Below are 10,343 nucleotides of genomic sequence, written 5' to 3' on the forward strand. Positions count from 1 at the left end.
TCTCTCTCTCTCTCTCTCTCTCTCTCTCTCTCTCTCTCTCTCTCTCTCTTTTCTTTCAATGACAAATGTAGCCATGAACTGATGGAAAAAGTATTAGCATAGATATCTAGTACAGAATTAGGCCGCCTGCTTGTGCAGTAAACAAAGCTCGGGGTGGTTCTCAGACCTGCACGCCCGAACAGCGCTTCTCTCTGCACTCGGCGCCCTGCGTGTGGGTCTGCAGAGGCCTGCTGATCGCTGCATCTCCAGCGGGAGGAGCCAGATTCCTTCCCACAGGCCCGGCCGGCCCAGGCCCCCGGGCGGTAGGCAATCTCGGCTCCTCCGCGCGTCGGTGCGGAGCACGTTGCCTACCTCACCGACGGCAGGCGCTCAGCCGTACGCAGGCCACAAACAGACCATGTAGTCACACTTGCAACGGATTCCATTTGGAGCCAAGCTCAACCCAAAGTACATCATGGGTATATTCACTATTTTTTTTTAAATCAAAACTGGCCATCAAAATAAAACCGGTAAATCCAAGTAGAAAGGGCTAGCTCATAGAGATTTCGTATTGTGGTAGCAGCGCTATAGATCTTCATTCTATATGTTCGAATTGGCTCAAGTGCTGTTGTTCTAAGCTAGAATTTCACTGGCTCGGCTGACACTGGTAGAGCAATGGTGTGACCCAATGCTTAGGCACTCACCATTTTCTACAAAGGGTGGATGGCATGGGCCTTCACCAAGACATCCGGCGCCAGCCATAAGAGCTGCCCAACATCTCGTGAACGTCTTTTCTTGGATTTGTTACAGTTCTTCGTGCGACTTGACCACGTGCGCAAGTGCTTCTGTCTGCAGGGTGGAATCTTCGTCCTCGAAGAATTTAGTGAGTACCTGAAATTAGACTAGTGTACATGAGTTGACAAATGAACAATGGAAACTAAAAACTTTTACTTACAGATCCAAAGACTAGGCAGTTGATTCAAAGAAAGTACAAATCGTCAATGGTGAGTAAATTATCAAATACAGGAAGAGCCTTCATTTTAATTATATTGCCATTTTTAAATATTTATTTTTTGCTTTAGCATAATTTTTATTTTGTTTCTCAATGCAATGTTTGCTTTTATTATTTCATTTTTAGTGTCTTCCCAATTTAAAAATATCTGAGTAGTTTGTTTGGCATGCTTTTTTTTTTTAGGCATTTGAAGTAACTCTTTCAATGCATCGAGTTATGTCTGTGGCGTATGCACAACTGATCCGTTAAGCCTGCTAATGTTAGTTTTTGTTTTTGTAAGTTCTGCCTAATTTTGAGTGCTTTCTCTTTTACATATGTATTGTTTCTATAATAGTGTGTGAATTTATAAACCAAACTATTACAAAAACCTTTCAACAACAGCCTCTGTTAACTTTTTGCTTTTTTCCAGGCTGACACTATTTGTTACTCAGTGTTGTGCGTATTTTCGTACATTGCTGCTGGCCAGGACAAGAAAAAGGCAATACAGCCAACTTCTCAGTCCACACAGGGTCACCATTGACATCATTGTGCTGACTTAGAATGCTTACAATAGCCAAATAAAGGAGTACTGAGTACATTATTTTTCTGAAAGTGTAAAAAAAAGCTGATATTGTAGATTGAAATTTTTAATTTTGCTGTAAAATATGTATAAATTTATTGGCTATATAGTTTTGATGTAATATCTTAGTGGAAGTTGAATAGAAGATGGTTTACTTTGGGGAAAAGAAAAACTGAGAGCTTGAGTGTAGAAGACAAGAGAATAATAGAGGCTTGGTCACTTGCCATTCTAAAGTGAAAATTGTATTTGTGTGGCAGAAACTAAAAGGTCCACATTGTTCAGGAGAATGCTAGTATTTTAAGATACTCTTTTACATTGCGGAGTTATTTCGGAAATGTTATTCTACGCCACTGTTGATATTGACTTAAATTTTATAAGGGTGGTTTTCACCAAATGTGATAAACCAAATTTGTTCCACGCTGGCAGTAATTTACTGTTTGTTAAAATTTAATGAAATCAATGTAGTCCCACTGAGGAAACTCAATGAGTCTACAACTTGTAACTCGCACAAGCATGTTTCTACTCTAAGATAAATCAAATACATTTCAATACACAGCAAAGTTTAATACAGACACAAGAACGTGTCTGTACTGTACTTTGTTATGTCCTATTATTGGAGTACTAGTCGCAAGAGACCTAGATGCGGAGCTCTGCACTGAAAATCTAGAAAAGGGCGTTGTTGCAAACCTACATTGAGTGAGGGCACATCTTCCCCGGAGACAAGAGCCTCCATAGGTAAAATTTGTAATAATATTTTAGATGTGTTTGACAATACCCAACACTTAGACTGGAGGGGATACCTAGGTCAGTTGCTGCATTTTGAGTCAGCTGACTTGGTTTCTACTCCTGATAGTACTAACTCCATTTGCAATAGCTACGTCACTTGAAACCCAGAAAACATTAGTGACTAGTAGCAGCACAAGAGGACTATCGGTTTTGTAAATTGTGTTATATTTTGTACAGGATACTGTTGACTATTGTACAAAATTTGTTGCATTGGTAAAAACGGTAACAAAGTTCCCCTAATGACAATTGAAGTGAACAATGACATCAGAAAATAATAAGCCCCTTAAAATATAGGTGGACTATCTAGGTAACTAGCAGCCTTCCTAGAACTAGCCCTGCCTTACAATTTTGCCCATGGCCAAGTCTCTTTAATTAAACTTTAAAGGCAGAACCTGTGAAAAGCTCCAACTCAAATATCTAAAGAATTGTTCTCCCAAGATTTATGCAAGGCTCCACTGTAAGAACTTGTGACAAGAAATATCGTTGATCCATACCTTGTGAACCCAATTTGATTTCTTCCTCCTGAATGTCATTGCAATATGTTAACCAACATATCAAGTTGAAATAAAGCCATGCAGAAAATGTGTTTTTCAGTTCAGCCACTCAACATCAGGAAATTAAGGGAAAAGAAGTAGTCAGGGCTTTGTATTTTATAACTTTTATTAACTAAAAGACATCTCACTTGATTTCTTTTACCTGCAGACCTGTAAAATTGAAAAAAAAAAAGGATTAGTTTTGACAACTCAGAAATGAACACAGTACCTCTCAGAACTACGCCCGCACAAGTGCACATGTACACCCGAGTAAGAAACAGGCCTACCTGGGGGAAGGGACTGCTTAAGCTTCTCAGCCTTTTCCTTGTCGGTAATGACTAAGGTGTAAAGAAACCGTGAGCAGCGCACCTTGAACTTGGTGTTCTCAGAGTTCTTCTTTATCTTGACAGCTGGAAGGGATAACACAAGATCAGTTTTCAAACCACATTTGAATTTAGATAAGACATGTAGAGATTAAAATGCTGAACTTACATTTGGCGTCTTTCCTCCTGGCCTTAAGGAGGAAGTCCTTGATCTCTTTAATTTCTCTGGGCTGAAATGAAAAAATTGCCATTACTCACAATTCTAAAGACAATTGAAGATTACTAAATATACAGAGGAAAAGATCAACAATCAAAAATTGCGGATGGCACAATAAATGTAACAGCCGAAGGATTATCGGGAAACACTTCAAAAATTGAAGACAGAATTAAGACCATAGCCGTGTCTAAGAACGAGAGAATAAATGATTTGAGTGCCAACAACTGCGGGTGCGGGGGCCGCCGACAACCCTCAGCGGACTGATCACGTTAAATATGCTGGGCAAAGTAAGGAGAGAGAATGAAACAGGAGAATAATGTCGAGAACATGCTTCATAAGTAAGACACGGCAAATATGGAACTAAACAGAAACCAAGCTTGGCGAAACATGGGAAACATAACCCTACACTTCAACAATAATCACAAATTTTGTCTAGATTTCCCCCGGTTAATAGCTAAAATACATCTCAGTGGCGACAGAATACAAGAGAAAAACGTTCGCAGTAGAAACCGCGAATAGATGCAGAGAAAACTCACCATTTTGAATTAGGTAGAGGGTCAAGATAAGTGCAGCGTGGAGCTCGCACCTGAAATCAACGAACACTTCGATAAGCTGAAGATAAAATTTTCCGGGGAGGGTAAAATATTAACCGAGAAATGTGAAAACAAAAATTTCCGAATCAATTTTTAAGTTACCGTTTCTTACCAGTTAAGATGAAACTGGATGATGCTCACACTTCTGATGTAAACAGTGAAGGAACTGATTCGTTCACCGGAAAAGACTTTCGCACGCCGGAAACGATCTATATGTGACTCAATCCATGTTAGCCAACAAATTTTTATTTTTACCATTTCACTATTTTAACAGATTGTAAGGATTTTTTTTCGTGAAAATGCTTCTTCTAATTTTGAAAACACATACTTGTGTTCCGAATCAGCCTTTTAAGCTGTGGTTTGCTATAAGTTTTGTGAGCATGTCATATAATTGGTAGGCCTTGTACACAATTTTTCATAGGCCGTTGTTGTTGTTGTTACCGTTCCACATGTCTCTAAAGGTTATGTCTTCTTTGGGAATATTTACTTAAAATCAAACAATCATTAATTTAGAAGAGGTTAATTTTTTCAAACAGTACACTTTGTCGGGGAGGGTCTTTATTTGTTATTATGGTAAAACCAAGAGTAATTAAGAGTGGGAAGAGTGGCTGGAAGCCAGTTTCCATCGACACTTCTGCATTTACTCCAACAGATTTACAAGGGCTCGCAGGTATTGAAGAATTGACAGATTATTCAATAAAAGGGACTAGAGTTTCTAAGGTGAGTGCAGCGTTTTTTTATCTATCCTTACTAGTTAGCTCACTCGATATGTTTAATGTCATTTATTAATTTATAGAAACCTGTTCGCAAATCTGACAAGGACAAGAATGATAAGACTTCGGCACAAGTAAAAAATGGTGTCGAGAAGAAAAAGAAACCCAAAAGGAGGAGAAAGAAGAAGAAAGTTAAAACTTTATTGAAGGAAAGTGCCACCGAAGTTTCCTCTGAAGCCACAGAAGACCCCTCCCCCGTTGAGATACAACCTGAAGATTCTGCACATTGTGGTGCAGACGTTCACCAACAAGATGATTCAGATGAGCCATTATTACAAATGTCCTCATGGAATGGCTTAGGTGTACCACAAATTTTGCTTCGTGCTCTTGCGGATAAGTCTTTTACCTATCCTACTAAAATTCAGGTATGTTATATTGTTTTCAATTTATATTACATTCTAAAACTGTTGGTATATGTTTATTACTACACTTCATGTGGATAAGAATTTTCAATCTTCTGTATTGTTGAAAATAATTATGAAGCTTCTGAAAACCTATTGCTGCAGAACCATGCTTGATATGTCTTTAAACAAGATTGTTCTTACAGGCCTTAACTTTACCTCCAGCAATTTTTGGGCGAAGGGATATTCTTGGGGCTGCTGAAACAGGAAGTGGCAAAACTTTAGCTTTTGGATTACCTATACTAAATGGTATCATTCAACTAAAGAAGGGTATTTATCTGAAATCTAATGTAGAGTGATTTAAATCTCATTGTGTTATTCATAGTACTATTATTCATATCTATTTTATAATGAATATCTATCTATCTATCTATCTAGATAAATTAAAAAGTGAAGAAGTTGAAATAGTGCCAGAGGAAATTTCTGAAAATGACGATGACAAAGATGATTGTAATAATGAGGAGAGTGGGGATGGTAACTTTGAAGAATGTGCGTTTTCTGACAATGATGAAGAATCTGATGGAAATGAAGGCTCTATCAAAGATGACATTGGCTCTGATGAGGATGGTGAATCTGATCACAGTAATGACCCAGAAAATGATTCAGAGGGGGAAGGGAGTAATTATGATGACTTTAACGGAACTGCACAATGTGTCAAAGTAGTTGACAATATTGACTTTAACTTTCCAATCTTGGGGAAAGTGAAGTCAACATCCAAGTCCCGGTATACTCCCAAACCATTATATGCTTTAATATTAACACCAACCAGAGAGCTAGCTGTTCAAATATCTCAGCACCTCAAAGTAGCAGCAAAGTACACTGATATTGCTGTGTCAGTTGTGGTTGGAGGACTTGCTGTGCAGAAACAGGAGAGACTTCTGAATCGTGGCCCTGAAATAGTTGTTGCTACACCAGGAAGATTGTGGGAACTTATTCAGGAAGGTCACCCCCATCTTTCTCAAGTTGACACACTGCGGTAAAAATATATTCCTTTTTCTGAAAGAAGTACTCTAATCTATTGACTTATCTTTTTATTCTCTAGTGCATTTTTATTTTACTCCTGGGTAACTTCTTTATATTTCAGGTATTTAGCCATTGATGAAACTGACCGCATGTTAGAAAAAGGCCACTTTGAGGAACTTCAGAAGATCCTAGAAAAAATTAATGAAAATGATGCTCACAAACCAAAGCGACAAAATTTTGTATTTTCTGCTACATTGACAATGACTCATGAACCTCCACGCTATGTCATGAAGAAGAATGGAAAAAAGAAAGGACAGGCTCCTGCAGCCCGTTTCACTCCAGCTCAAAAGTTAGCTAGCATAATGAAGACTGTTGGCCTCACTGATCCTAAAATTGTTGACATTACTGATTCCTCAGGTTTGCTGAAATACCCATCTAACAATTAGTAAATCATAAAATGTGCAAATAAATGAAAATTTTATAATTTACTTTAAGGAGTGGCCCAGAAGTTGACTGAAGCTCAAATCGTGTGCTCTTTTGAAGAGAAAGATCACTATTTGTACTATTTTCTTCAAAGACATCCTGGGCGTACTTTAGTCTTTTGCAACTCAATTGAAGCTGTACGAAGATTATCCCAGCTTTTTACTATCTTAGGGTGCACACCTTGGCCTTTGCATGCCAAAATGCATCAAAAGCAAAGACTAAAAAACCTTGAAAGGTTTATATACTTAGTAATTTTTTGGTGAAGAATTAATTGTGTTAACTTCTAAATTCATTTGAATTTGTTTTATTTAGGTTTTGTGCTGATCCAAAAGGGGTTCTTCTGGCTACGGATGTGGCTGCTCGTGGTCTGGATATCCCTAATGTGCAACATGTCATTCACTACCAAACACCACGAACAGCAGAGGTAGCGATCTTCCCTCTTTTCTAATTTCTTCTGAAGAAATATTTTAAGTTAATCGCTGATATTTTTTCCTGTAGGGTTATGTGCATCGAAGTGGTCGAACTGCAAGAGCTCAGCAAGAGGGCTTAACAGTTTTATTAATGGAACCCTCAGAAGTTAGCACATCTACCCGGCTTTTCAGAACTCTTGGTAGAGGTGAGCAAATTTTCATTTTATTCTGTTAACCTTTGTTCGATTCTATAATTTTTTTCATTTCTTTTTATATTTCAGATTCTAGTTTGCCTACTTTCCCTGTTGACACACAATGGATGGCTTCAGTAAAACAGAGAGTAGATCTTGCAAGACGGGTTGATAAACTAGAATTACAGGCTAGACGTGTCAACACTGAGCATGGCTGGTTTGACAAGCTTGTGAAGGAGATGGACTTGGAAATTAGTGATGACGAGTTGTATCCTTTACATGCCATTTATGTTTTTATTATTAGATTTTATTAATGTTAGTATCTGTCTATCTATTTTAAGTATTTCCTTAATGCTACATCAGACCTACTTCGTATTCTCGGGATGGTGCAAACAAGGTCAAAAAGCAAGCTACTGCTTTAAAGAAACAGCTAACTGTCTTGCTATCGAAACCTCTTATTCCTAAAGGATTTTCCTCCAAATACCCCACTCAAACTGGCAAACTAGTTGTTCCTCTTTTCCCAGGCAGCATACCCCCCAATAAAGAAAGTTATCAACAATCAGCTGTTCAGGTGCTAAAGCAATCTGTAGAAGATCAGAAAGCATTGAAAAGAAAAATAAATAGTGAGAAATCAAAGCGGAATAAGAGGAAGAAGAGACTTAGGAAACAAGAAGTTGCAGAAGGTACAGAAGCACCTGAATCAAGTAAGATTTTTTAAATAAAAAGGAGTACATGGAGATCTAATGCTTAAAATACCTTGAAATGTTTTGTCTCATTCTAACAATTTCATTTTACAGGTGGTGAAGAGGATGGTGGGGAGGACAAATCAGAATGAATATAAAATATCGAAAAAGAGGAGGCAAATCAGAATAAACGCTGTTTTACTGTTTCTAAACTGCTTATGCTTCTTCAAAATCAATTCTTGTCACAGCTTTATCAAGCATACTTTTAATGTCAGATACATTCTTTTCTGGAATAATATCGTAACCTGAAATAAATGAAAATATTGGCGTTTGATATTTTCTAACTTATGTCAGTAAACAAACAGTTCAAGATTTACATACATGAACGTCCCCAGAAATCCAAAGATTTAGGATCTGCTCCTTTTTCTAAAAGTTCAACAACAGCTTCGGTTTGTCCTGCTCTAACTGCACAGTGTAAAGGAGTAGTCTTCATGTTTAGATCTATTTTTATATTCAGACAAACTTCTTCTAGTAGATATTTCAGCATTGCTACTTGACCAGTTTGGGCAGCCATGTGTAGAATTCTGTAAAATGGGAGATGGAAATAAAATCAGCTCTAATTTATCAGACACATAAAAAAGGTAGCTGCCATCTTACCCATATCCCTCATTGTTGTATGCATTTAAATCAGCTCCTGATCTAGCTAAAGCTGTCAAAGTTTTAAGGTCCCCACTCCGAACAGCATCGTGGAGTGGTGTGGCACCACAAGAATCCTGAACATTGCAGTCTATGGAGTTCAGAGCCAACAGTTCTTCTACAACGTGGTGGCAGCCATGTAATGCTTCAAGTGATTTTTAAGACAATTTTCTTTTTTGGTAAAAGTAAGATTTGAAAAAGTTAAAATGAAAGAAAATGTATTAATGTCTTACCTGCTGTGTGTAAGGGTGTTCTCCCATTTTTGCTTTTCTCTGTGGCCTGCATAGAAGAAGGGTCAAACTGCAGAAGTTCTTTCACAATTGAAGTGTCCCCTTCTCTTGCTGCAATATGTAAAGCATTCCACCCATCTTTATTTTTGTCTGCAACTAGCACAGGACCTCCTTTTTCTAGCAAGAGGCGACAACAACTTAATGAATTTTTTCCAGTCTTTGTGCATGCAAGCATGAGAGGAGTCCAATCGGCCTGTTTTATAGCTCGAACGTTAGCACCTTATGCAAAGCAAAAAAACGTCAAATTGATTTTCACTGTATACCACTTTCAGTAATAACTTATCACATACTATACCTTTACTAATTAGGAAGGACACAGCCTCAGGTTGAGAATTTTGGCATGCCTCATGCAAAGGAGTTTTACCAGCTAAGTTGGTTACATCAACCCACTTTGGCTCTGAGTTTAAATGTTCTAGTAAATGCCTGAGAGTTCCAATGAGAACAATAACCAGCGTATTCAAAATTATTGTTTACGAATGGAATAAGGCTGGGGATAAGATAGTAAGCGTGTACCTCATCAAAGAGACGTTTCCACTCTGAGCAGCAATATGCAGAAGTGTGTCTCCTGAAGGATGTCGACACTCCATCCAGTTAATTTTTTCTGATCTCAGTGTATGATCCATTTCTGAAAGTCGTGATTTCCGCCCTAAGGCTAACACACGATTCTTTATTTCGTAGGACATTGCCAGTGATGATATAAGTCGACAAACAGCGAGCAGCCAGCACCCTTTGAAATATTTTTTCTTACAAAGTAAGGTATTTAATTTGGCATCCTGGAAACAAAATCAAAAACGCTTGTCTTCAACCCCGGTGAAAACATCTGTTGTGGTGTTTGTCGTGTCGTCTGCTGCATTCTGCTGCTGATACAACAGGAAGGCCAACACTACAACACAATAACCCTCCAGGTTGGGCAGTGCTGGCGGCAAGTTTAAATAAGGGCGCGTGAGAGAATTTGAACGTGCTTTTTGAAGGAGCACGTAAGCTGTAAACAAAAATATAAATGATTCGCTTTGAAAATATTTCATTGGAATTTTTATTCGAATACTAAGAAAAAAAAATTATGACGCGTTTCGTTTGGCACTCCACGTAGGACCCCGAAGTACGTAAAGTACTACGTAGAGGGTGCTGCACTCGGTGTGAATGTAGGGGTGTGTGGAATAGAGTAAACATATCAATCAGGCTACAATACTGTGACTTATTGTGGCCGTATGACCTCTGCGGTTGACCAGTCTTGCCGCAGTGATCGATTATTCGAACAACGAGGCTTTGCGGCTTTGCCCCTTGGCACCGTCGACGGCAGCAGGTCCAGGCGACTCCAGGCCCTCCAGGCAGTTCTACCGCGAATATGAGAAACTCTTCATGCCAGAAAGGGGGCAAGGGGATCGCGGAGAAGGGGGCTCAACTCAATGTGGCTCGATCAGGGAGGCGCGGGAGGGAGGGAGGGAGGAGGG

The 10,343-nt window shown here is 38.7% G+C and overlaps 5 protein-coding genes across 5 annotated transcripts in view; 3 read left to right on the forward strand and 2 right to left on the reverse strand.

Moving 5' to 3' along the window:
* The window catches only part of LOC113206159 (MAP kinase-activating death domain protein), a gene marked incomplete in the record, with an annotated part of 33,137 nt that extends 30,219 nt beyond the window's left edge, over positions 1 to 2,918 (forward strand). The window contains 3 exon segments of the mRNA XM_052274907.1: positions 790 to 862; positions 937 to 983; positions 1,401 to 2,918. Of these exon segments, the coding sequence (XP_052130867.1) occupies positions 790 to 862; positions 937 to 983; positions 1,401 to 1,511 (231 nt within the window).
* Positions 1 to 10,343, forward strand: part of LOC127751397 (RNA-binding protein fusilli-like) — a 63,661-nt gene that overhangs the window by 7,912 nt on the left and 45,406 nt on the right. The gene's annotated exons all lie outside the window — the stretch shown is intronic.
* On the reverse strand, positions 2,979 to 4,274 carry LOC113206261 (60S ribosomal protein L38). The gene is made up of 5 exons (XM_026422256.2): positions 4,115 to 4,274; positions 3,946 to 3,995; positions 3,362 to 3,422; positions 3,157 to 3,279; positions 2,979 to 3,040 (listed from the first exon to the last, which is right to left on the reverse strand). Exons 2-5 carry the CDS (start codon positions 3,946 to 3,948, stop codon positions 3,015 to 3,017), a joined length of 213 nt encoding a protein of 70 aa, XP_026278041.1. The 5' UTR covers positions 3,949 to 3,995; positions 4,115 to 4,274; the 3' UTR covers positions 2,979 to 3,014.
* LOC113206237 (ATP-dependent RNA helicase DDX24) lies at positions 4,454 to 8,240 on the forward strand. Its single transcript, XM_026422228.2, has 11 exons — positions 4,454 to 4,722; positions 4,799 to 5,140; positions 5,323 to 5,446; positions 5,555 to 6,152; positions 6,261 to 6,556; positions 6,635 to 6,857; positions 6,935 to 7,046; positions 7,121 to 7,238; positions 7,314 to 7,491; positions 7,587 to 7,927; positions 8,021 to 8,240. Exons 1-11 carry the CDS (start codon positions 4,573 to 4,575, stop codon positions 8,056 to 8,058), a joined length of 2,520 nt encoding a protein of 839 aa, XP_026278013.1. The 5' UTR covers positions 4,454 to 4,572; the 3' UTR covers positions 8,059 to 8,240.
* On the reverse strand, positions 8,088 to 9,767 carry LOC113206246 (ankyrin repeat domain-containing protein 16-like). The gene is made up of 6 exons (XM_026422240.2): positions 9,406 to 9,767; positions 9,188 to 9,315; positions 8,836 to 9,111; positions 8,564 to 8,747; positions 8,288 to 8,490; positions 8,088 to 8,211 (listed from the first exon to the last, which is right to left on the reverse strand). Exons 1-6 carry the CDS (start codon positions 9,573 to 9,575, stop codon positions 8,123 to 8,125), a joined length of 1,050 nt encoding a protein of 349 aa, XP_026278025.1. The 5' UTR covers positions 9,576 to 9,767; the 3' UTR covers positions 8,088 to 8,122.

The sequence above is a fragment of the Frankliniella occidentalis genome, unplaced genomic scaffold (assembly GCF_000697945.3).
Source record: "Frankliniella occidentalis isolate FOCC.00 unplaced genomic scaffold, Focc_3.1 Scaffold461, whole genome shotgun sequence".
Taxonomy (NCBI): Eukaryota; Metazoa; Arthropoda; class Insecta; order Thysanoptera; family Thripidae; genus Frankliniella; species Frankliniella occidentalis.

What these genes read in the sequence shown, in the direction of transcription:
- LOC113206261 (XM_026422256.2), bottom strand. An exon ending in CAGGAGGAAAGACGCCAAAT is followed by an intron (nt 3,280 to 3,361) that starts GTAAGTTCAGCA and finishes TATCCCTTCCAG; the next exon opens with CTGTCAAGATAAAGAAGAAC. An exon ending in TAAGCAGTCCCTTCCCCCAG is followed by an intron (nt 3,041 to 3,156) that starts GTAGGCCTGTTT and finishes TCAATTTTACAG; the next exon opens with GTCTGCAGGTAAAAGAAATC.
- LOC113206237 (XM_026422228.2), top strand. Translation starts at nt 4,573, where the DNA reads ATGGTAAAACCAAGAGTAATTAAGAGTGGGAAGAGTGGCTGGAAGCCA. An exon ending in AAGGGACTAGAGTTTCTAAG is followed by an intron (nt 4,723 to 4,798) that starts GTGAGTGCAGCG and finishes ATTAATTTATAG; the next exon opens with AAACCTGTTCGCAAATCTGA. An exon ending in TACAGAAGCACCTGAATCAA is followed by an intron (nt 7,928 to 8,020) that starts GTAAGATTTTTT and finishes TTCATTTTACAG; the next exon opens with GTGGTGAAGAGGATGGTGGG.
- LOC113206246 (XM_026422240.2), bottom strand. Translation starts at nt 9,575, where the DNA reads ATGTCCTACGAAATAAAGAATCGTGTGTTAGCCTTAGGGCGGAAATCA. An exon ending in GTCCTTCCTAATTAGTAAAG is followed by an intron (nt 9,112 to 9,187) that starts GTATAGTATGTG and finishes GCTTTGCATAAG; the next exon opens with GTGCTAACGTTCGAGCTATA. An exon ending in GGATTTCTGGGGACGTTCAT is followed by an intron (nt 8,212 to 8,287) that starts GTATGTAAATCT and finishes CATTTATTTCAG; the next exon opens with GTTACGATATTATTCCAGAA.